Consider the following 27,512-nt stretch of genomic DNA (forward strand, 5'->3'; position numbering starts at 1 on the left):
ACATCACAACTTGAATTTATCCGCCATGTTTACTGACCTTGATCGATTTTATTTTGGGACAACCAATGAGAATTTGGGATCTAGGGGAGCGGATCTGTATGGATTTCCCTTATTATAAGCATAAATATCACTGTTTATGATAAAAATATCACGTGGAATGCTTTTATTTATCGATGTTTAGTTATATCATACAACACAAACATTTATCAACACCGACATTTACATTATCAAGTGATTCTAAATTTCAAGCGCAAGTCTCAGTACATCACGCGAGAACTGTCATGGCTGCTGAGGTGAACGACTGGAAAACACGCAGATTTATTTTACTTGGTTTTCGCGTATAAAGGGCTATGATGTTGATAGTGAATAAAAATTCCGTCTTATTGGAAGTAAGTTGAATGCAAAAACAATTTATTTTGCCTGCAGTCGCCCGTATCTAAAAAATATATTTGCACCATTACGGAGATGCAGTGGAATTGTAGCCCTCTCCTGAAAATATCAGATTTAAAAAAATCGGAGAGGGCTACATTATTGCAGCTAATTACAAACATTTTACAATTCAATTCTATTTTTTTTCCAGGTGAAATGAATATATAATCAAATTATACACACTCTTTTAATTATAAAACAATTGCAAACATCATGAACATAAGCATACATGTTTATTAATACATGACACATTGTATAATCTATAGCACAGGTATAAGTATGTGAACAAAAAATTGTTCAGGTGAACCGAAATCATAATTTTTTTGAAAAAAAAGTACAAACAACACTGGAATGAAAAAAAAAAATCAAAAGAAAAAATTGCCCTTATGAGATCAACCTCTTTCTGAACTCAATGCATCTTCCTCCAAATTCACAGACAAACAATTGCTGGAGTTACCCTAGCTTTGGTACAGTTCACTGTCGATTATATTATTATGGCACAAATCTATAAATCAAGACATTATCTTCCTTGTGGTCTGAGACAGCCTTTCCTCATAACTGTAAAGTTTGCCATAATACTGTCATATATTTTTTGAAACTTAATTGATCCACACACAAAAACTTGCAATCCTTTCCCCAAGTTTAGAAAATCCAGAACTTTTGGATCCATTGCCACCACAATAAAAATTATCGATCGAATCAATAAGATCCAATCCAAACTTCACATTTTAGTCTATTTTTGGTATCTGCTACATTTTCATCATGAATGTGGGTCATTTAATTCCTGGATCCACTTGTCCATACTCTATGGCACCTGGGTCAAGGTCGTATTAGTGCTGTCTAGTTCAGTTAAGCTTGGCTCTGTAGGAATGGCTATATGGTCCTTGCGTTTAGTTGCTGGGGACATCTTTTGAGTCATGGTCTGGATATATGTCTGTCAAAGAAAAAAAAATCAAGTTTAATTTGTGGATGTCTTTAGACCAAAGAATTCTTTCAAAGAAGTGAAGTATAAAATATAGCATTGCATTTGCTAATAATGATGCTAATTTGTGCATTAAATATGTTTTAAAGACAGTGTGTTTATCAAGATGTGCATGCACTTGATTGAAAAAGCATTGCAATGCACAAATTTATCATACTTTGTTCATCAACACATAACAAAAGAGAGATATTCATTCATTTGGTACAATTGACATACAAGCTCTTTTTGCACAAGACAGTCAAATTTCTGAAAACAGCTCAACTGTAGTGACATTTGATAAGGTATATTGGTACATTTATCAAAAGCAATTGAATTGTTAACAAGAATATCCAGCAATTAATCATAACTTGTGGACAAGGTTTAATTCACATCTTTGGGAAATTGTGAAGAATGGTGCTAAAAATTTAATAACTTGGCACATTAAAAATACATATTTAAAATGCCTAATCAAAATACTTGAAACAAATCAATTGTTCAATTCATACAAGAGAAAAAAAAAACTACAGTGTATTTCAAACCATTCATTGTTTCCACTTTAATATATCAATTGAGTGAAGGGGGAAAAATGATGAAATCAACATGCATCAGAAATTGCTTTCATCACTAGTCAAAAACAAATTTGTACCTTGGTTCATTTAGAAAAGTAAACCTGGTGGTAATTAATCAAACTCCCACCTAATATTACAAGCGTTTACTCAAGTCTGCAGGTGCAGCGCCATACTTCACCCATTACTCTATAGTATTACGGAAGACTCTACAGCTCAATGGCCAAAGCCATTGATGTGTAATCCAGCATAAAGCACCTCTTAATAACTCTCCTACTATAATGATGTTATGTATGTATATCAAATGCCTAATCATCCTTCTACACATCCCAGCACTCAGATTAATGATACTGTGGGAGAATCTTGCTTAAGAATCCAGCCGTTAGTCTTTGTTGCAGAGAAATGCTAGAATTTGAAATGATTCAGAAAAACTTTTTTGGTCTTGACTCATCAATATTGAGTTTTCTGACCTGGCTTGTTGATACAGGTGACCTCAACTTGAGTTTCATACTGAACTTGTACATTCAGAAAGGAAAGCCTCTTTTTAGATGTGTCTTATTTTGAATGCACATATTTACTCTCTGTATTAATTTAACTCACATGCTTCAGGTAACCACCTATCAAAACTCTGCCCCCAAGTATATTTTGCCTTCACACAACTTGAGCAACTGAACAAGAACATCACAAAATTGGAGTACTAAACAATTTTCTTTATAATGAGAAAATGCTTAGTCCTTTAATTAAGCACCATTGAAAAATAACCGAAAAGCTAACATAGGAATTAACACATTATAGCCACTCTATCAAAAATGGAGGATTTTAAAGAATATTTCAATTATATAATACCTGTATGTATTTACTATTTGCAAGGATTTTAAGTGAGTTTTAGCTGTCTCAATATCTCTTTTGATTCCTTGTTTTGATAACTTATTTAAGACAACTCACATGGGATGATGCAGAGCCTGAGGCTCTCATCTTGAAATGAACCTGAAACAACTCATATGAGAAAGACCTCCAAACTAAATCAACTCACCAAAGGAAGAATCGGAGCTAATTCGAATGATAAACCTCACCCAAGAAAGAATGCAAGAGAACTTGCTTTAGACTACTCATCTGAGATGAACCCTGAGACAAATGACCACAAATATGTCTTGTGACAACTCAACTATCATGACAATTGATGTGAGACTACTCATCTTAGACAACTAATCAGAGAGACTGCTCATGTGAGACTGACCTGAGATAGAACATCACCGGGAGCTCGTCGAGCCTGGTACAGGTGCCTGTATCTTGTATGCTGACTGTCCTGTCTCTCCTTTTTCCTTGCCTGATGGAGATTTGCTTTCTTCACCCTTTTACTGGGGATAGCTGGAAAATTACACAGAAAGCATTTTCATAAAAAAGGAAAACTTTTATGAAAAAATAACACCTTGAAAGACATTTATTCAAAATTTTGTTTTAATATTGAAAGTACTAAAAGGTGACTATACATCATACATGACTTATGACAGTAACATCTGTATATGCCTGCAGACACTGTATTCATGTATTCATGTACTGAATGACTGACTTAATTCCTGACATAATCGATAAATGATTCATTTGTAAGCAAAACACTGGAGATCAATTTCAGGTAATGAAAGTGTAAAGCTGTTGCACATTATGATTAACACTTTACCCTTAAGTTCTCTTACTGTGGATATTTAAACCTTTTACATGCTCTGTTCAGTCTGTTGCAAAATCATGAATTTTAATCTTACATTTGATATTAAAGAAGTTAGTTCCACACCAAAGTCCCCTACAGTGCAGTGAGCGCACTGGCTTGTGAAAATGAGAACTTCAACATGCAAGCATTGCGAATCATATATCCATGAGATATGTTCATATCCCAATTTTTTCTCAAGGAATATATCTGACCAAAAAGCTTACGTTCATTGTGGTCATATCCCTGTCCAGTTATCCTCCACTGTGTCACAGTCCCCACCAGAAAACAGAATGGCCAGCAGCCAAGCAGCACCCAAGAATACCAGCACACAAGTCCTGAGGACATTCCCGTGACCTGTCCCCACACAAACGTAACCATGGCAAACTGTTCAATAAAATAATCCAGGCAGGCCACCATTAGGGCACCACCAAACACACTGGTCCCCAGAATCATGCCACCCTTCTGGAATTTCAGAGTTAGTATTGCACACACTAAACCTAATCCACAGATCACTCCAATCCGGATCCAATGGACAGGGATGAGGATGAAAAAGTCCACAATAATAAGACTCACAACACCTATTGCAGCTCCCAGCTGAAACCCTGTGAAGAAAAGTCCCACATACTGCACTAACATAGTCAGGAGTCCTATCAGGAGCCCTGCCCCCAGGGCCACACCAATGTTTCCCTCTATAGGGAGTAGGGAATGCTGGGATAGAATCAGATACACGAGGACGGATGTGAAGATGAAGCCAGTCAGGAACATTACAGCCTTAAAGAATCGGTAACCTGGAAGACAAATCATTTCATAGGTCAACTGAGTTTGAAACACTATATGTGATGTATTTTATCATTCAATTACTTTTCATTATTTTGAATATTACATAAAATCTGTTTTAAATTGCAAAAGTGGACATTTGTTTGAATGCTAGAGATTCAAAAGCTTTAAAGTTACTTACAGAAATTTCCACTTTTATTAATAATAATGGACAGTTTCAATATATCCATGAAAAAAATATGAAAATGTGTACATTTTTTTCAGTAAGAATGATGAAATGTCAAGAAAATAAGCATTTCAACTTAATTTGCAAGTGTGATCTCTTTAACAGAAAAAGCTGAGGAATATACATACAATGTTCCACATATATTTTTTTTCAGTTGAAAATCACTTAAAACATTTCTTGCCAATTAAAAAATATGGCAGCTTTAAGACTTTCAATGATTCACCTCTGTCTCATATATCATAAAAACATTTCACGTAACACAATCTTCATGACTACACCAATTTTCTTTTACGATAGTTTTATGAGAAAAAAAAGATTATACTCACCAAAAAACGTATACACTATCCCAAAAATAAAACACATGGAGCAAATCACAGCTAACGCAATGTCATACTCTGCACTAATCTCGTCACAGGTTCGGGGTCGGGCAATCACCCGTTCACTAGGGGTGGTGCCATTGATCCCCTCCGTGGAGGGCATTATTGTCTCATATGTTTGACCAGGCGTGGCGGGGGGCATCGCCTGGGGGGCCCCAATGGAATTTGTACTCATGATGGCTTATCACAGGATAATCATCCGATTCTTCATAAAAAATTTAAGCTTTCACTGGTCTTGATCTTCAGTGAAACTGCAAAAAGATAAAAGGATGTAATTATTTATATGCACTTATAAAGGTTAATTAATGCATTAATGAAACACTGTGTTTCTCAGAAACACAAGACTATCATCATGATGATAACCCGTGTCTGTCCTCATCAGCACATCAATGTAATCTCAATTACTGTCACTGTGTCACACAAGTTATCAAATATTACATACAAATCTAATTCCTATTAATACAATATTCGGTAACTATTCAGTATGAATCCTGGACAAATTTAAATTGTATTGTTAAAAGAGTAATACAAATAATTGTCACAGTTTATACCTGTATCTCAAATATTCCAATTATACTCTTCATGTAACAATATTAAAGTACAATATTTCCCATCACTAAATTTACAGTGGTCAATCCATAAAACACATGTGGTCATGACATCAGTACTTAAATATATATACACAGGAACCGAGACCAAATAGAAATGGGATGTGGATGTACCAAGCTGTACCAACTAGAGGCAGCTACAACTCCCCAAGTTTGATATAAAGTACACTGTATTGTGTATCATACATAAAACAGTGAGACACGATCATATGTATGCAATGTCAATAGTACTTGTATATATATATACCACTATATGTACACCAATTGCACTTAATAAATAGATATAACTTCCTTCCAAATGATGAAGACTGCAGTGAACTTGACTGACATTATTATTTTTTATCAGTAAATGGTGGGAGCAAAAAAACTTCCTTATTACGTAAATGGGAAGCAAAATGTCAAGTAACTTTATATCACTCCATTTAGAAAATATAACGCAGCCCTTCCATTACATTACATGCCAATATACATGCACCAGTTGACACAGACAGATGTAAAACCACACCTCGATCAGCAATGTCTCATTCATTGATTACAACATGACAAGGTACAGAGTTATTGTGCCTAGCCAGACAGGGGTCCCGCCAGACAGTATATATATATCTGACTCCACAATGTAATGGAAAATTCGGAATTATCACAAAAAAATCTAAGGCAATTTAAAAAAAAAAAATTATATTAAAATTAACATCATTACCATTAAAAAAAGACAAAACAATATGTGTAACTTTATAATGGATATTACATGTATTTTAAAGCTAACTTTCATATTCTCTCATTGGCCGGTAACAAGATCAAACACACTGATAGAGTAATGTTGTTGTACTTAAATTTTGAAATACTGTAAACATATTTTATTTCACTGGTTGCGCATGTGTCATAATTCCAAGAATTACAATTTCTGTTCAATCTGTGGGTAGAAAAGTACCCAGAATTATTGAGAATTGCCTTTGTATGTCTGAACTGGGTGCACCTTTTTTGCACATTTCTGTGAAAAACTTGTTCCTGCATACATGTATGTAGTGAAATTAATTTTCCAGATGGAAAAAAAGTATGTCTACAATATAATAATAATAGACATGCATTAATCGTACATGAATATTACCAAACTGAAAATACCGGTATGTTAATATTAAGTTTATAATTTCTTGCTCGCTGAAAGTACGTAAAATATGCTGGTACTCATTATAAATTCTTCCAGTCAATAGAAATTGGAACAATAATGTTTCTGAGAGCTATACTGTCTTTTAATCTTCACAAGAAGTTAACAAGCTTTAAATAGAAATCCTTTGAATTAAGAATTTTTTTGCATGAAAAAAGATTTACTCAAAGACAAAATTACATGCACATTTCCATAATTAACTGACTGAACTTAAGAAAATGCCAAACTTCAAACTTTTTTACTGGCACCAGTTTCAAGCCAATTAGACATACAAAGTCTGATAATTTAACATCCACAAGTTCCAAACTCACAAATCACAATCGACCCTTAGATGCAGCATAAAAACTCCTCTCGCAGACTCAATATCCAGAATCACATTCAGCAAAATTCCACATCTGGATAATTGCTTGCAATTTTAGGTAACAGATATATCATATACCTTGAAGAAATGACTGCAGCTTATTTTCAGAATAACTTACATGCTGTGTATGGAAGAACTTTCGAAGCAATACACATCTTTTGTACAGAACTTCATAGGAATATGATCTCCGTCAACAGAGCTAGTCCTGTGAATTTATCAACATTTACCTGTCTGTATAGTGAGAGGTCTGAAATTGTGTCCATATGACATTCCGTCTGACACCGCAACTTGGCAACAACCATTCAAGCTTTAATTCTTACGCATGACTGGCATGCAGCCATATCACCATCAGGTCTTAATTGCACCAATACATGCATCAGGGAATGTGCACCCACAGCGTTTTCTTGCATCTTGATGTCAAAACATTTAGATAGACAGACTTTAGAAAGTAGCAACCCTTCTGAATGCTGATAATAGACAAATTAGAGTTTTAATTTGCAAAGATAAAAGATAACAAAAAGTTAAACAGAAAAATTCTTCCACTACCTTAAGAAAGTGTATGCATATAAAAATCCTTTAACATTTTCAAATATCTTAATAATATTCATTTTAACAAAGCATTCATTTTCTGCCTACAAAATCTGTATTACTTAAATAGGATCCCACAATTTTTCCATGGTCTACATTAGATTGAAATTCATTAAGTTAAATACAGCATTGTTTTGGAGGAATATATGTGATCAACACTCACTTAATTACAGTTGAATAGATAAACCTTCCCAATTCTTTTATATATATATATATATATATATATATATATATATATATATATATATATATATATATATATATATATATATATATATATATATATCCGAAGGGATGCGACAGGTACTCATTGGAGCAGTAGAAGTAAAAGTTATATCAAACCCTGCATCTGAACAAGTCATACAATACACTTATTTTAACTGCTTCTGTGCTGCATCTGTTATTGAATTGATGTTTGAGAGTTCACTCACTCAATGCATTGAATCACATGCATTAAATATTTATTTATTTTTAATTCAAATATTACTTACATGTGTAGTCTATGAATGAAAAAGTCCAACTTATATATTTCTCTGTAATTATACACCTCATTATAAAATTTCTGGAGGACGCAGCAACCTATTGTAGAAAAGAGGGATAATTCTGACCAACGGCAATGCACCCTGCACGTGTGATTATGTAACAATTTTATTACAAAGATTATCTGTCTTGTATCTCTCTGGTTCCCATGCCTTTATAATCACAACAGTGAACTGAATCATGCAGTCAGTAAATTAATGCCATTTTTCCAGATTGCAATGGTTGACATTTATTCATCTGTCACTACATGGAAAATTCCTATAAAATGGCAATGACAAATATTATGTAACAATGGGAACTTCAAAAATGCCAATAAAGATGATGATGAAAAACAAATGTCCCTAGGAATGTGTAAAATTCCACTAACTCCAACTGTTCTCTAATTACCAAACAAGATATTTATTCTCCTTTCTCATAAAGTAATGCATTACTTGATCAGTTGCAACATCTAAGACTGATAGCATTGACATCAGTACTCAAGTTCTCAGGCCAACAATAAAAGATTATTTGTTTGGTGTACTCGGATCGACCCACTAAGTCGACCCTTAGACCCATTCATTTTTTCCTGTACTTTAGATTTCTATTCTCCCTCCCCCAGTTTCCACAGAAATAGAAATTGTTTCATTTTAAAGAAGGTTTACAATTTCTATGAGATGCTTTATCACTTGAACATTTTTATAGGAATTATAGCAATAAATATTAAATCTTTCTTGTCCAGTGTATAATGAAAACATTAATAAATTCCCAAACTTGTGTTTTTTATGACAATAATCAATTTGTAAGATACCGCAACAAAAAAAAAAAAAAAAAAAAAAATTCTACCTACCTTCACACCTTGAGAAATGTGGGTTGGAGTAAACCAAACAAAAACATTTTAATGATGGCCTCAAACATAGTTGAGGGTGTGTGTATTACATGTATACTGTATACTATACTTCAATGCTTTTTGCCTCTTTGACTGACACTGCACAGAAATAAAAGTCACTTATAGTACTTCTTATAGCACTAGGTATCTGTCTCATTAACTGTAAAAATGTCAAAAATGCTGTAAATATCACATATGCAGTAACTCATAATTCAACTCACAATGCACCAATACACCATATGCAAAACATACATCTCTATATATATTAGATAAGTATAATATTTTGTCCATGACTGCTTCTTAATTATAGGGTCACTGATAATCGATAACTTTAATTTCTTAAAGAAAAGTACGAAAAGGGGTTAAATGAAAAAAATAAATATTAATTTATAAGCCATTTTAATGATTAATTACTGTAGAAACCATAAAATAATTAAATTTCAGAATCTCTTCCTTAGGCTTTATAAATAATTTCTGATTGCACCATTTTGCACTTACCTTATTATTGTAATAGAAAAATGCCTTGACTGTCAAACCACTTTTCTGACCAGAATAACATTAGGGTCAATCAGCACAAATACTTATAAACATATGAATGAGCAGTCTATGTGAATCACTGAATTAATGACCAATGACCAGAAAACAAAGCTGTCTCCATAACACTGCACATGTAAGCTAATGTACACTAATTAACTTGTACTGAACATTGGCCAATTAATTAATAGATAATTATTCTGGTAGCTTACAGGTCTGTTTATTATGAATGGATCGTACATGAGCCATTTAATTAGTGCATAATTGATATCAACATGTCAATTAACCCTTTTAAAAGAAATAACAAACATTTCAAACATGTCAATCAAAACCATGCCGCAAGTCAAGACCAAAAAGAAATGTTTTTACAACACCTGATATTAAAAAAAGATAGAAATTGATATATAATTTTTGCAATAAAAGCTTATTGTGCTTAATATCTATAGATTAATAAAAAAAAAAATAAATCCTTGATTCAAAAATACTGCTAAGAATACACACAACAGATCACTTTAGCATTTAAAAAGAAAAAAAAAATCCCAAGTCATCTAGGTTTATATTCCAAACAAACAACATGAAACAATCTAAAATTAAAAGAACTAATCTTAACAAACCATCTAACCTTAAAATCCTCGCTGAATATACAAAAGAACAAAGCCAGAACTCAACAAGCCCCATACAATACGATCTTAACACTAGAAACAAAACACATTCAGCTCAGCCTTAACCTGGGATTTATAACACCGCTTCTTAATACACACTGCAGATTATATTGTCTATACTACCTATAGCCTCCCTGGACTATAATGAAACACATATAGGCTGAATATAAAGAGCTCTTGACCAATTAATCTATATCCATAATTTTAAAGGTCCATTCAGGAGTGAATAATAATACACCCATATTGGATCAACATATATATACATATACAGCTGATCTTGCCCATTCAATAAATAGAGGAATGTTCTTTTAAAACTCTTCTGTTCTTTTAAAACTCTTCCCTGCATTAAGTGCATATTATTGCACGCCCACATGCACATATATGTTACACACCTATATTTCGGAGCCAAAACAAATCCTATTAGTTGAAAATTATCATTTTCAATAAAGGTGTGTTTCATTAACTGCATAGAGTTCAACAACTGTGTTGTACATGACAACTTAATTATGATGATCGAAGTTCATAAATTATGGCAAGTCTGTCTACAAATCAGTGATGACAATTATGATAAGAAAAAACTATTTTAAGAATAATAACAAAACTACATTTCTGATGGTATCAATTGATACCAAAAAAAAAAAAAAAAAAAAAGAAGAAGAATTAATGTGTGTAACCAAATGTGTATAATGAATAATAAAAAGTACAACTGATCGTAATTAATTCTTTTTTCCTAACCCAATCTCAGATCTAGAATATACCATTTAGAGAGTAGTACACATGAAAAATTCTGTAAAACAGAATATGATAAAAATAAAATATTGTACATACTTGTACGTACAAAAGAAATCATAGCTTCATTACTTACCTGTATCTCTGTTTACACAGAATCCAACGATAAGACTTTCTTCAATCCACCTATTATTTCACTCTTCTGTCTTTTCTCCTTATCGCAGAAAGGACACCCTGAAACATACACATCTACACGTAAATCCACACACTAAAAAAACATTAAAGACCACTTTATAGAATTAGAATGAAATGTTCTTTTTCTTCCATAGACATCCTCAGTTACAATTTATCAAAACTCAACCTACATGAGAAACTTCAGTAGCTTTAATCCTTGTTTATCTTGTAGGTGAATGTAATTCTGTGACTGACGACAGGTAGATTTCAAAAACGAAAGTCGTAATTTAAAACACCTTGACTCCTTGGTAGTAGGTGTTAATTGCGACACAGGTGTAAATGTATATTGGCTGTCAGTGGGGATCGTTATTCATGAATATTCAATAGGGCATACCATTTATCCATTCACAATGAACCAATTTATTACATAATGTTGTCATTATGACTCTATGAATGAAAGAATCTATCAACACTCCTACAATCATTTGAATGTACTGACAAATCCCTGCTAAAAGATTATTTCTATACACACAAGTAATATCAACTTCTGCGAATAATTCTTTGAGGTATTAGACACAACATGACCTAATTTTTCTTCAGAATTAATAATCTAGCACTATATCCAAACATTACATCTAATAAATTTACGTATGATCTTTTTTTTTTTTTGTCTCAGATAATTTTAGTCCTTGATGAAGAGTTCTTAATTCAATGGTTGTCTCTCATTACATAATTTCGTTTGGCCTTGTCTTAACAACAAAACAATTAAGTCAGTCCTATAAATACATTTGTTCTTGGAAAAGGGTAACCATAAGGTTTTTGTGATAAGGTAGACACACCATTAATCTAGAAAAATTATGGGTGGTGAAGGTGGGTAATGGAGGGGGGGGGGGGGGGGGTACGTGTTGGGGTGCAGGGTGTTGATCAGATGACCTTATCCCCTTCATCCCTACTGAATCCCAAACTGCACAAGTAATTTACTACTTTGAGGGCTATTAAATATTACACAAACCTCACTAACTCACCTAATACAAACAGTATGTTGTACACAAAAGAGTAATCTTCTCAATGCCCTCTCCACTGTTGAGAGTTTTTCCTGTTCTGCAATGGAAGAGAAAACAAGGAAATAAAGCAAGTCAACACAGTGTAATGGAAAATTAATGACACTGATCAAGTTGACAAAGATTTCAGTTTGTCTTGAGATTCTGACTCATAACCCCCTGTAATCGTCTCTTACAGTCACAAAGAAGTTGTGTAAATAATTTTTAAATCTCAAAATACTTGAATGAAAAGCTAGGGAAATTGGACGATTTTATCCAACTGCCTCTGACAGCTTAACTACTTTATTGCGGTGTTTTTTGTTGTTGTTTTTTTTCACAACCTATTACATTCCTATAAAACTTAATTGCATGCACCAATAGAAATTCTGATGTGAAATAAAATATTCTTTATTGCAGAAATGCATTCTGTTTTAAGGGTTAATTTTCTTCATGAAGCAAATCATATAGCACATTCAACATGAAAAAAATTTATGACCTATTAAATTGCAAACATTAGAAAAAAAATCTTACAGCATTTCATTTCTTTAACATAAATAACACAATAAGACCCAGACACTCTCAATTAAAGATTCAACTCTGTTGCATAGAATTATCATTTTACAATATCATCATATTCCTGTAATGATATTCTTAAGTCAACACTGAAGATAACTTAATACCTTTCAAATATAAATAAACACAGGTGGATTTTGCAGGTTTAATTTACTGGATGATGGATTACCATCCCAATGCTTTCATGGTACCTATCAGTTAATGACATAGAATTCCTTGCATTTATTTATATATAATGCCTCCCCCTAAGGAAGAGAAACTTTATAATCTTGTAAATCCCACACAATATTATCAGGTTAACATATCTTAATAATCCTGCTTTACTTTCAATAAGTCATTTCCTACATATTTCTGTCATATGATATCCTATAATTAGTAAATAAATCTCCATCTTTTTCTGACCTCTAGAAATGAGAATTAAGTCTGTTATTCTCTAGGAATGACTCATCTCTTCCACTGATAAAATCTCTGTAATAAATATGATTACTAGTTTTTATATCTGAGTACACTCAAGCATTATCTTTAGGAATGAAAGGAAGACCTCAAATTCTGTGTTCGGGAAACCAAGAAAAGCTAACCAAACACACTGTTGTGGTACATTCCAGTGTATATTGATTAGATATAACCTCTTGGGTGTCTGATAATGTTTACCATACTGATCAAATGATAATGGGAAATTGGACAAAATTCTAGATCAATGTGATAAAATGTTCCTCCAAATGACTATGCATAAAGATATGAAATTTACTCACTCTTGACACTTGAAAATTGTTTACAAACTCTTGTGATAAGAAATCTGTCTTGTTAGTCTGTGGGCATCAGTGGCCATGAACCATATAAAATCTGACCATGCAGACACTGATTAAAATCAAATCTTCACCACATGTATCTCTTTAACAATTGCTGCATTGAAGCTATAGTGAAGGTTTGATTTTAATCAAACTGACCATGCATGGTTTACCCATATTATCCCCTCCATGAGGAAAAGATGTCAACAGTGCACAGTAATCACAATAGCTGAATTATTATTTTGACCTTTCCCATTTGTATTTAAAAGAAATGTCATTATCTTCAAAAACCATATAAATCAACACCTCCACAAAGCACAAAAATGTCCCACTGTGCAAGCAGGTGCAGAGCTGATTGAGGAAATTAAGGGAATATAAACCACACAGGAAGGATTTATCTTTATTGAAACCATAGGTGATAAACAATAGAACTTCTTCCTTGTATCAACCTCACAATTATCATACACATAATGAGATGGCCATCATAAAGGAAGCAAGTACTGATATATTTTTTTTTCTCAGACATTATTTCAATATCACTGTGCTGCTGATAATTTCAATTGGACAACCCTTTGTTGTTGCTATTTCAAAGTGCATGTTGTTTGATTAGCTGCATGTCAATTAAAACATATGAAAGCACTATAATTACTTTGAACCCCTGCGCTCATCTTCATGGCCTAAAAAATGAATAAAATATAAATTTTATACATACTTACCACGACAGCTGAAGGAACACTAATTGTCCTGTTATTTCCCACTAGATCCTGCACATTTCTCTGTTAGACAGGAATTGTCTTATGGTGATGGATGATGTGGTTGATGCTTCCAGGCACCTGCAAATATTCCAACACAAAGTTATCAATTTCCATCCCATTTATTGGATTTTTTTTAAGCTGAAACCCGAGGCAAGATCCTCTGGTCAGGGATAAAATATTGTATTGATCAAACCAGTTATGCTGGAAGGTTAATTTACCTATTGAAGGTATATTTACCTTCAGGCATGTATATCATAGTATTAAGTAACCATATATTACCATTGAAACACCTCTGCATGCTTGGACAGTAAAATTATGATTAAGATATTATATATCAAAACTGACCAAATTGATGCATTAATGTTTTTATTTTTAAGAAATACTATATTGCCTTCTTTTCATTTTTTTTCTATATTTAAATTACATAATTTACCAAAGAATACTTCACTAAAATTGATTGAGAAAAAGTGACTGCATGTTGCATTATTTTTTTAATATGTCATCTGTCATCACTAAACTACAGAATGAAAAACTACAGAATGAAAAACTACAGAATGGAATGTAGATATTTCATTACTTGTTGTCATGCAGGTTCACAATTCTCTAAGTGCAAGTTATTGTACGTGTGCTTAAATCATAACCCCTGATTTTGAACAATACATTTTTAGCCCTCAACAATTGCTGACATCACCCATACTCTATAACCTCCTGTTACATGCAATGAACATTAAATACAATTACAATTGTTTGCAGGTTGTAACAACCAATCATTAGGCCATTCCAAGTTTTTTCTATGTTTAGTGTCTGCGGATGGATTGGTTTTGAGGTTATGAAATTAAAAACAAACACAAATTAAAATTGACAAATACAAATCTTTGAAAAGGAATTGACTCTTTTGGGATCGGCATCTCTTTTTTTTCAAAGTGATGTACCTGAAAATTTTCCGTTTTTGGTTTGTGTGTTTTTTTTCTGGATAGAAAGATAAGTTTTCGAATTTAGGGTGGATGCTAAACAAAGAAAAACTTGGAATGGCCTTACTAAATTTACTCTGTAGTCTATGTATAAATTCCGATAAACAACTTCAATGACCACTCTTACTGGTCATTATCTGTGAAGTATTTTAAGACAGAAATTCATGGTCATCCTGACCAATATTGACCTGCCATTCTTCATTATATGCAAATGTATGTCCTTTATACAATGTATATACCACTCCTGTCTGATGACCTTAGTATACACTCTGGTATTAGTGTCTGTACTATTTATCAGACACTTTACAATCATTTAAGTAATCATCTTCTCTGTACTGTGTGGGTGGGGTCATGGCGATTTTCCTGGAATGTTGATGGAGATGCTAAAATGATGACCTAGCTTGTATTCACAGGCATTTTAAATTATTTTCATACAGTACGCTAGTTTTTCTACTATACAATTATTGTATAGTAGAAAACTAGTGTACTGTTTGAAACAAATGCCTGTGCTTGTATTAGCTACTTAGTCAAATATAGGGCTGGGACGACATAACTTTTTCTATATCGATACGTATCCCGATATTTGAGCCACGATACAATATGTATCACGATATGTTTAATTGGTTATAAATTCTTTTTTTATATTGAAATGAACAAAACATTTCTTCACAAATAAGAATAATTTATTCAAAGAAGTTGCATATCTGTTGTAAAACTTAATTATTTTGCACAAGTGGTCTTAATTATTATGTATTTCATATTTATATTTATATTAAGCATATTTATTTTATATATTAAACCCAAAATGTTAAGTAAACAAAGAAAAACATAAGTCAGAATTTTTTGGGCGATATGTCGATATTTCTTCATAAATATCGATATGCGTATCATCCTCACATTGAATCGATATTATTGATATCTCGTCCCAGCCCTAGTCAAATATGACATAATTATACACTGATCATTAGCTCAAAGGCATTACAGACCCCTATTGCTAACCAAGGGAGATAAATCTAAAAATGCTAATTTAATTTTAATTACATTAATATTTTTCTTTAAAAATAATAATTTGATTCAAATTTTGTCCCTATATGGTAATTAATTTACTCAGTTTGCTTGAATTTCATTTTAATCTTCAGGTAACTTCTAAATTGTCAAATTGAACAAAAATTCCCTTCTTGTGAGCAGAGTCTATATTACTTTCTCTCACGACGAAAGGTTAGTGTAAAATAAATCATAAAGGTCTGACACATGATATAACATTCAACAAATATAATTATTATACTTTCATGTTAAATACTAAAATCTGATTGGTTTAGACGCATTTAACAATCCGTAATGTTACCCTCAGCGTTAGCAACACGCTTGACAACGGGTAACATTACGAAAATATCACACGCGTTCAAATCATGCACGTACGGTTCACCGTAGAATTCTCAAAACGTCGGTTGTGCATTTGAAAGAAGCCGAATAAAAGACGTCAATAAAAGCTTGCGTCCGATGTAGCTTACTTGAAAACAACAAACGACAGAAGAAACATCCTTGCGAGTGCTAACTTTAGATGATAAAGGACTTTTTGAGTAGCAAACAAACAATAAAGAGGTTGGAAAATCTTTTCCGAAGCTTTCTTATTAAGAAAAATAGATGCGGGGAGTTTGAAAGCTTTCTAAGCGTGAACTTAACGACAATCTCCAAATTTTTTTATGACATATCCGATATAAAATAAGACATTCAGTATAATAAAATAAAAAGTGCATGTTTTTGAGGGTAATAGTTGAAATTGACGTCCCTCGGAAAACCATTGTCAACCTCCGCTGACGCGTCGGTTGACAATGGTTTTCCGAGGGGTGTCAATTTCAACTGTTACCCTCAAAAACGTGCACTATTTATATACTATGACCTAGTATAGAATACAAATGACCCAGACATCACTAGAATAGACCAGGTATACAGTATATCCTGATACGAAATATCACTGCAGCTGGGGCCTGGTCAGGTTTGCCTTCGCCTCTCAAACATCCTGCTTTGATCCAATCTACTTTTAATCACTTACAATCCAGGTCAATTAAGTTAAAACTTTCCCAAGATATAAAATGTCTATTTATATAGAAATTCATATCTGACAACAATTACTGCACATGTATGAAGTTTTATTAACTTTGTTATAAATGCAATTGTATTGAAATACCATGTTTTTTTTAAATACATGTAGATTGATTACTATCCAGATGTTCTTAAAACCATATAAAATCTTGAAAAAAAAATGTGAATATTATTTTAACATTTTTTCCCCATTTTTACCACTGTGAGAAACACATAACACCTGGCACATTGCTGTTCACTGTCAGTGTTCAGACACAAAAATTATTTATTACATAAAAATGTATGCTTTTAAAGCTAAAAAAAATTACCTTTATGTACATTATCTAACTTTTCATAAGTACTTTATCAATTCAAGTTTTGTTAGACCTTTAATTCATAGGAACTTGGCATTATTTTATATTTTGCTGTGCTTATATTCTAGCTACAGTAAATCACTCTTATAACAAAGTGCCAGGGATGGAGAATTTTGCTTCATAATAACATACTTTGTCATATATCCATTAAGTTCATAATATAATTTAAAGCCACGGGGAATGAAAATCACTTCGCTGTAAGTGTCAATTCATTATAAGAGCATTTTACTGTATAAATTGTACTGTATTATAGACACACTAAATAATGAATTTAATATGATGCAATTGTATGATAATTTTAATTACATGTGATTGTATTTTTCAGTGAAGGATATGACAGTGAAGTTTATTTACCACTTATCTGGAAGATAAATTCATAACATTTATTAGACATCTGTGCATCTTTCCATTTCAGCGATTGAGATCTATTTTGTTTGAATACATCTGTAATGATTTTTATGACTCAACTTTTCTGACATATGTAGGGAAACATGAATCATTTTATCTGAGATATTTAGGGTTTTTGCACATTCTCATACTTTTATTTTCAAAATTTCTTAAGCAAATGATACAATTTTTATGCTATGCCTTTAAAAATTGTTTCCTTTATAAATCTATACAATGTACTAAAAAATCAATCAAGTCCAATGTTTTACTGAGTGATTCCCCCTCCCTAATGCCCCCCCCCCCCCAAAAAATGTGCACTATTGCTCAATGAGATGTTGGACCAGTTGATGAAATGTTGGACCGCTATGATGGTTTTTGTGTCACATAATACATTCCTAAATGTAGGCTGGATCAGAGCTGAGCTATATCCTATTTGCATTTGATGGTGTTTGACCATTACAGAATTGAGCAAGTTAAATCCAAAGTGCAGATAAACAAAATAAAAAATTTACATCAAAATTCTGTCATATTCATTGCAAATATTGAAGTCAGCACAAAATGTCGCAATAAATAAGAAGTAAAAGATATAATAAACATTTTTTGACTGTGTTTTTGGGCAAATGTGTTCTGCCAAACCCACTAACCAAACTGCATGTTTGCCCGAGTCCTAATGGCCTCAGGCAAACAGTTTGGTTCTTGCATCCACAGTCCGACAGAACACTGTGTCTGTGATTGCCCTCAAACCCAGTCAAAACATAGGTAATCAGAGATTACAGAGCTCACCTCAACGAATGTTGTCTTTAAGTAAGGCAAAGTCCCACACTAAACTAATAATTAATCTAGTTAAGTGTGCATCCCTAGATGCAACATTTATGCAATTTTGGTCTGATATGGCTTGCTGCTTGGGAATGGACTTATCTAAAAACTTAAAACTGAGTCACTCATCCAGAAAATGCAAGTCAAATCCAGCATCTGAAACCTTGACTGGTATGTACAATGAAACAGTCACTAGAAGCATCCTCCATGCATCTCTGATTGATATAGGGCATAGAAGTACTTGAAAAGAAAACTGCTCCAAAAACTTTAACCTGGGACACCGACGCTGACACCGACGCCGAGGGTATTACACAGGCTCCCCCAACTTCGTTGAGGTGAGTTAAAAATGAATAATATTGGACCTGAATAAGTGGCACTTTTATTCCAGTACTAAATATTTACATGTACATATGAATACCTGCATATACATGCATACTTGAACTATATGTAAGAAGTATATGTTGCAGAGGTTCATGTTAAAGATTTTCTTATCATATTTTGCATGCATGCATGGTGTCCACTTGAAGCATGTCAATTGACATACAAATTTTCAATAAACAGCAGGACATACATAGATTTTGACATAAAAAAAATCCTGTCTTAGCCAGAGTAGACTATATACACATAAGAATAGATCTATATTTGAATATATACAAAGGAAAAATCAATAGCATTCCCAAACTTCTTTGTAATTTTTCTCCCAGTGGGATGAGATATAAGAAACAGATGGTGTAATTCTTGTGTGCATTATGCCCTGGCAGGGATCTAGGAATTAAGAGGATGCCAGTTCTGAGAGTCCCCCAGGGAGTTTAATCCTCCAAATTACAAAAACAATGAATATATGCAGCTCCTGTGCTTCAGTACAGACAGAGAGAGAGATAATATCAATTAAAGTCAGATGATTAAAGGTTACACAGATACACATACCTCTCGACTCAGAATGTGTTACGAAGACAACCAATATACACCAAAACTGGTACATATACTTATATATATACATTGGGACAATGTAGTACATGTCCATTAATTGGAGCAATTGTGGTGCTTGTCCGAGTAATTGACATTCTGCTTTAGCATAATCGGTTAAGTAGTCAATGCATATATCATGAAATTACTACATCTAAAAAAATTATGCTTAAAATTTGTTGTTTGTTAAGTACAATAAATTCTAACAATTGTTTGAGTGTTATTTGTCTACATGACTGCAAGCAAACCATTTAGTACAATAAGGCCAGGTAAAATTAATCTTTAGATTCTCATCCCCGCCCGCCCCTCTCAAAGTGCCCCGCCCCGTTGTTTTTTATTTTGCTTTTTCGGTGCCAAACGTATTATTTTCATGTATTTTTATTCAGCAAGAATCTGGGTCAAAATTTAAGAGTTATCTCCCGTCTGTATTAAAAGTCGCGTGGCGCTATTTATTGCAAAAAAAAACTATGTGAAGAATGGAGAAATATCGGCAATAAAAGCAGTTTAAATATGTAAGGAAAAGATAATTTATCAGTAATGAGAAGGCAGAAAAGCAAAAGTAACATATAAACACATCTAGATACCATCACTGGTATGGGCAAGTTTTTAAAGAGATTTTAACTGAGTAAAAACAGACAAAGAAAATGCACATGGTCAAGTTTTAAATAACGATCTCCAGTTAGATGTGATTTTGCATTTAAAAAATAAAACATCGTCCAAAGACTTTAGAGAATAACAGCGCTAAGGAAATGTTAAATCTTTAAACTGTTCAGGCCTAGGCTTTTCAGTAGAATATTTTACAGATTTACACAATCCTGATTTGCAAATATGATATATTTAATGTCGAACATGTCGAGTCTCAAGAACGATTGAATGTATGAGGACAGTGGAAATCTGTGATATCTGTATATCACACAGAACAGAAGGAGTTGTTGGTAAAACTATAAGGACTTAGGTATTTGGGGAAAGGCCGATGAGAAAATATGCATATGCAATTTATTAGGATCAGCACCTCATTTTGTTTGGCTTGTGCCGTATAGATCTGTGTACTTGATTATTTGTTAATAAAACTATAAATATTTTAATTTTCTATAACAAGAATCTTCTGTAGATATTTAAAAGAATATGAAAACAATAAAATCTATTCATATTGGCATTAACATAATGTAAAAATTAAGTGTACACGAATGTGTTGTTGATACTTTCATTTATAAAAAATAAAAAATAAAATCCGCCCACCCGCCCCAATTTTTCAGCAAATTAGGATGAGAATCTAAATTTTAAATTTATATGGCCTAACATGCATTATACTAAAAAAAAACTCAACATTTAAATTTATAGGATATATATACTGCATATAGTTTTTAAGCAATATTACTCACAAAATTAATGCACACCCTTGAGAACTTCCAATATGAAAATCCCTTTTCTATAATGGCAATTTACACTAAAACACCAAACCAAGCCTTAAAAATGCATTAATTAGGCTCAGAATACACATCACTTCAATAATTGCTTTTTAAAATATGAAATACAAATGATTTCGAGCAGTACGTACCTTCTAACTTGAAGTTAATACAGACAGTAGCTTCTAAAATAACTATGGGATTATGATAAATCATGAGGGAGCCCTAGCTTTCATACAGGGGGGTGACTCAGCCAATGATAAGCTCCTCAAGGTTAAGAGCCAACAGTGATAGCTAGGCAAAAAACTTCAAAATGATCTGAAATATTTCTTATCATCCATATGATGGACCATGCCATCTATTTTCTGTATAATGTTATGGACAATCAACTGATCAAGTCATTAAAAGAAATTATCACTGTACTTCCTTCCCAAAGTGTTCAAACAGTACAGAGGTGTAAACATGTACATGTATATATACACAAATACTGGTACATAATTTTACTAGATCAAAAGATCATTGCAATTCAAAACAAGTTTTTGTTAATTAAGGTATGAAAAAGCAAGACAATCCAATGAATTTGATCAGATTGATCTCTCCAATCACTAACAAAACTCACAGGTAGACACACAATTCATGAAGAACCCTTTCATACTGACATTTTTTTCAATACATCAATAGTACATACTCTGTAGTAGATACAAGTGTCCTTCAACACCAATGTTTTTAACATACTTACAGTTAATTAGTATCCTACCTGTCGATACAGCCAGCTGCTTTTAAAGTACCTGATCTTACCTAATTTAAAGGGTCAGAAACTCCTTTCACATAATCAACATCATCCAATAATGATCAAAATATGAAACCTCAGTCACATTTCCACTTCAACTCTAACACAAACACTATGACAATTTCTACTCCGAGTCAGTACCTCTGGTATAATTAATATCACAAATTCAGTGTATACACAGAAATTTATCAACAAAAAGATAATGGGTCATTCACTGGAGGAGGATGTGTAATCTATAGTATATACCTGACTTAAAATTGTGTCATGGAAGTTCATTGTACTCTTGATAAATCTTCCTGTGCTAGGATTAAAAAAATATTGTTTACTCTGGTATGACAAAAGATAACCTAGCTCTCTTTAGTTATGATAAGGGTTTATATGATGTACGACACTTCTAGATCCAGTAGATACAAATCTAATCCCGCCCCCCCCCCTTTTTTTTTGAGGTTGGGGGATGATCTCAATCTGTTGAGAAACATTTAAGCACAGAATCTTTGTACATACAATTGACATGTATACATGTAAACTGAACTCGATACATATACATTTGGACAGTCATGAATATTACAGCTTAATGCAATGAGAGCAAGAAGAAATTCTTTGTAGATTTTAGTTATTAATGAAGATTGGGACATGCATCTACCTGGGGAAAAATCATGTATTCAAGTAGTAGCTGTGCATCTCCATTCTTGTAAATGCCCTGAATTTCAAATCTGCCAATAGAAAACTTGGTGGGAAGAGACAAATGCATTTTAAATGTATGATTACCTTCAATGTATTCAAACTCCATTGGCTGTTAGGGGGATTTATTTTGTAATAAAGCCTCCTATTTTACTTTAGTATAGACAGATTTTACCATTTACCAGTTACTCAGATTATTAAATGAGATTTTCTGTGTGTGTGGTTTTTTTTTCTTTTTTCTTTAAAGAACTTGACTTTTGTAAAAAGTACCGGTATGTTCAAAAATAAAAGTTGGTTAAAAGATTAAAATATACTAACAATTATAATCAAGTAACGTTTATTATATAGTAATTAAAATTTAATAACTTTATTCATCACTTCAGCTGATGATACAAAAGTGCATTTCCACCTCGAATTATTTATACTCGCTCATTGAGTGGAACACACTGTAAGTGACCTTATCAACAAACACAATATTTCCTAACCACAACTTTTACTCATATTCTATAAAAAGAAATTCTGAAATAGTGCAAGATAGTACCATATGTTTTCAGCTCCCATCATTCTAACCAACTTTAAAATTAACCAAGTGAACTGAAGTACTTCACGATTCTGCATTCAACAATTACATGTATAAGTATATCTAAGGATTGGTTACAACAATATCACCCATCAGCTGCTGATACAGACAGCTAGGAGTTAATTAATATACTGGCACTTTGTGTCAAGAGAAATTGTCAAGTACCTACTGGTACTATAGCATACAAGGCATCTGTGAAGTGTATTACTTGTAATTACATAATACACAAATTAACATGTATCATATTATTCTGCCAAATATATTTACATAGTTAAAATGTACTCACATATTTACAATACTGTGGTTCCAGAGTTAATTAACAATCTATGTGCACACAATGAATCTGATAACTGATTTATAATTTTCACTCACTCTCTGATTAGTAACGCACATTTATAAACAATCAAACCTTGTTATCTTGAACTTAATGGGACGGAGAAAATACTTTGAGATATCTGAGGATTCGAGATATCCAGAGGAAAATACTTAAGAAATGAGCACTTGGGACTTCAAAATCACTTCGACATGTCCGTGGTATTCAAGATATCAGTGTTCCAGATACCGAAGTTCAACTGTAGTTATTTCATATGCTCTAGCTATTGTCCAAGTTTTTTTTTTTTTAATATACACCCTGTTCTAGATATACAGTAACATATCTATGTATATATAACTTCAAATACTGTATGGAGAAGAGAACTTGAATAAAAACAACATGGCATAGAACGAGGAAAAATAACTTTCATTCAAACCACAGAGGCATTTATAAAGATATATAGAACACATGCACTAAATACAGCATTCGGACCTCAGATGTCCATCTTAATATATATATATAGATATACATATAGTATCACCAAAATAAAAATACCTCCAACAAATTTCTTCACTGGACAATGAATAAAAACTACCCCACTTACAAAATCAGTTTCTCTGTCCACTTGACACATAAAATACCCACGGCAGTCCATTAACTATGAGTGTGTGTCCTGGGTTGTGTGGTTATGAGCTCATTTGGGTCTGACACTAAACGAGAGGACCTTTCCCAAGCTAATTATCCTGCATTATCACCTCATTTACCTCTGGAAATGATGCCTAATGGGGCCATAAATAAGTGGGGGTTTTAACCAATTGAAAAAAATCTTTGTACACAACACATACAAAATGTAAATGTATGTCGAATTGGTTTTGATTATGTCCATGATTTGGGGTAATTTTTGACTCTGTTGCAGTTTCTCAGCCTCTCAAAATGGAATGCAAATTTTGGTTGTTTTATGTCAGCTGCACATGTCAAATCACAGAATACTGAAAGTGTGGGTGGATGCTACTTTGATCAGGACTACATATTCTGACTGCTTTTTTCTTCACAATGTCCACTAATAAGCCATGTATGATGTACATGTATTATTCCAAAAATACTTTTACCTGATGACAATAAATAACATCAGATAAAACCATCTTTGCAAGCCAAGGGTTTTCGATCCACTATATTTTACCTGCGGGTGTACTGTAGTGGATTGAAAAACCTTGGCTTGCAAAGATGCATAAAGCAAATTTGAAACTTCTGAATACAAAATATATGCATAAAACAAATACTTGACAAACATATATATTTATCCAGTCTAAATCTATATACACATTATTTAAGGGTTCAACTTTCGGGCAAAAATCTTGTTAAACATGGAATAAAGATAAAAAAGCTACTGGATCCGGAAGTGTGTTCTCCAGACTTGAAAGTGTTTTATCTTAAGTATCCCTGAGTACACGATGTGTCATGTACATGTATCAATTATCCCTCTACTGAAATACGAGAGATGATAAAGAGGAAATTGCTACTAAACCTGATAGATATATCATATGTCCATTAAGAAAGTTATGAAAATATTACATTATGATGATGATAGAAAAATGTTTTGCTCATAACTGTTGTAAAATATACACTTCACATTATAGAAGTTCAATGAGTTCTTGTTATTATAAACTAATAATAATTCAAGGAATGTAGTGCAAAGTCAACATGATATTCTTCTACACTGATTGGATCCTTATAATTTTTACTTACATTTAAGCACACAACAAATTAAAAATATACCTGTAGTGTACATTGTAAAATTCAAAACAAGTATTTCCTCAACTTAGCAGCTGATAAATAAATATCCATAGACAATTTGTAAAAAATTTCAGCAGTGCTCTTTCCGTCCATCTCTATAATGATCTGCAAGCTAGATCTCACAAAAATTGTAAAAGATCAAAACTTCTGGGCACAGATTTATCACCTCGTACATGTCTAAATTTCTTTCACTGACTTGTTAAAAAGATAACAAAATCCACACTGAAAGGCACTTAAATATATAAAGAAATGGCAAAATAAAATAGAAATGTCACAGTTTTTCATCTAAATTATCACTATCTGATTTTTTGATGGTGCAATTAATTTTTGTTGTATAATTAAACATAATAATTTTACTTCTATCTGACTTGCTTCTTTGATTTCAGCACATATCATTCACAATTTTTTGTAGTATTTTCATGTTGAGCTTTTCTTCTTGGGTCAAATAATCAAAAAGTGGGACAGGAAACTATTTACAAAGCATGCACCATTTCAAATCATTGCACCATTCTGATCCCACCTTTTCCCTTTTCCCCCCAAATCCTTATCATAATAACAATACCTGATAAATATATATACATGTAATTATTATAATTAAAACATATGTATTGATTCATAAATCTGATTTAGTACACTTTGCAGTTTTCATAAATTCACTGCTACACTCAATATCATGTTCACATACATGTACTTTTCTTCAGTTATAATAATACATGTAATATCAAACTCAGAGAGAGAGAGAGAGAGAGAGAGAGAGAGAGAGAGAGAAAGAGAGAGAACCCTGTCAGTTGACATGCAATCAATAATTTAGTGCTTGCACAAAAACACAAATATCACCTGAGCATTTCTGCTGTCAGAAATTAAAGATCTCCCTTTCAGGGAAATTCAAATATTTACAAACTGAAATCAATTTTCACCTCTGATAAGAGTGCACATAACAGTCTAGACATTTAGACATTTACAGATTGTGTAAATAAAAGAACAGGTCATCTAGATGATCTTCTAAACAAATACTAGCAGTCACAAATCTCTTCATGAAAGTATGAAGAGTGCATTCGACTCAAAGACATAATTTTTATAAAATAACTCCATGTATTTAGCAGACAAACTTTTTTAAAACTTGATTGGGTATAACTGATTCAGATTTTTAATGAATCATTTTCCAGAGACCTACTTCTACTTCATACTGCTGGTACTAAGATGGACCCCTGGTGTTATCATTTTATGAAGGTGAGAAATTGACAGGTAACAAAATTACTGCAATGCTTTTCTGCAGGTTGTATCTCATTTAACTCTTACACAGCTAGCATTTTTCCAAAAAAATTAAAGAAATGACATCTTAAAAAAACTGACTTACAGATTTTCCTCATGCATTGATGCTTCAAACAGTCCTCAAAGCCCTTTTACATACTCATCTGAAATGAGAATTAAAATAAAAAATAATAATGTCCTCTTTTTAAAATAATGTTTCTACACTATATGGACATCATTTCATGATGAGAACAAAAGCACTTGAAAACACAGGTAATGCATACTACAAGATTGCTTACACACAATTACCCTCTGTGTGAAGATTCTAACAAATTCTGTACAGCTAGCTTACACCCTCCAATAGTATATTATGCACAGCAACAACAGTATCAAGTTGCGTGATCACTGATCAAAAGTGACGGGCGCAATAAATCAGCTTTAAGCAGTGGCTTCTGGGACAGCAGAAATTCCGAGACATATAAACAACTGTATAGATTTCCTTCTACTATTCTAGCTATTAGTGTTAAAAATCAATAGTTGTTTGATATTAGCCAAGACAGTCACCATCCTATATACCAAGGCCTATATATCAGATTACTTCATATAAATTAATAAGATTTGAAAATGCATGCTTATACAGCACAAAGTCTACGTTCAGCAAAACTTGCTGTATTGAACATT

General features: G+C 32.7%; 1 protein-coding gene across 4 annotated transcripts; it reads right to left on the reverse strand.

Annotated features, from left to right (window-relative positions):
* Positions 1-546: 546 nt before the first annotated feature.
* LOC133188410 (transmembrane protein 198-like) lies at positions 547-27,001 on the reverse strand. Of its 4 annotated transcripts, none has more exons than XM_061323823.1 (8): positions 26,938-27,001; positions 14,382-14,498; positions 12,290-12,365; positions 11,227-11,324; positions 4,991-5,292; positions 3,886-4,449; positions 3,194-3,324; positions 547-1,363 (listed from the first exon to the last, which is right to left on the reverse strand). In XM_061323823.1, exons 5-8 carry the CDS (start codon positions 5,214-5,216, stop codon positions 1,235-1,237), a joined length of 1,050 nt encoding a protein of 349 aa, XP_061179807.1. In that variant the 5' UTR covers positions 5,217-5,292; positions 11,227-11,324; positions 12,290-12,365; positions 14,382-14,498; positions 26,938-27,001; the 3' UTR covers positions 547-1,234. The 4 variants fall into 4 exon arrangements, with proteins under 4 accessions (XP_061179807.1, XP_061179806.1, XP_061179808.1 ...); XM_061323822.1 differs by having other exon boundaries at positions 12,277-12,365; XM_061323824.1 differs by lacking the exons at positions 11,227-11,324; positions 12,290-12,365; positions 14,382-14,498; positions 26,938-27,001 and adding an exon at positions 7,291-7,383.
* Positions 27,002-27,512: the final 511 nt, after the last annotated feature.

The sequence above is a fragment of the Saccostrea echinata genome, unplaced genomic scaffold, assembly GCF_033153115.1.
Source record: "Saccostrea echinata isolate AGI-Se365-2 ecotype Australia unplaced genomic scaffold, CSIRO_AGI_Sech_v1 ptg000016l, whole genome shotgun sequence".
In the NCBI taxonomy this organism is placed as follows: domain Eukaryota; kingdom Metazoa; phylum Mollusca; class Bivalvia; order Ostreida; family Ostreidae; genus Saccostrea; species Saccostrea echinata.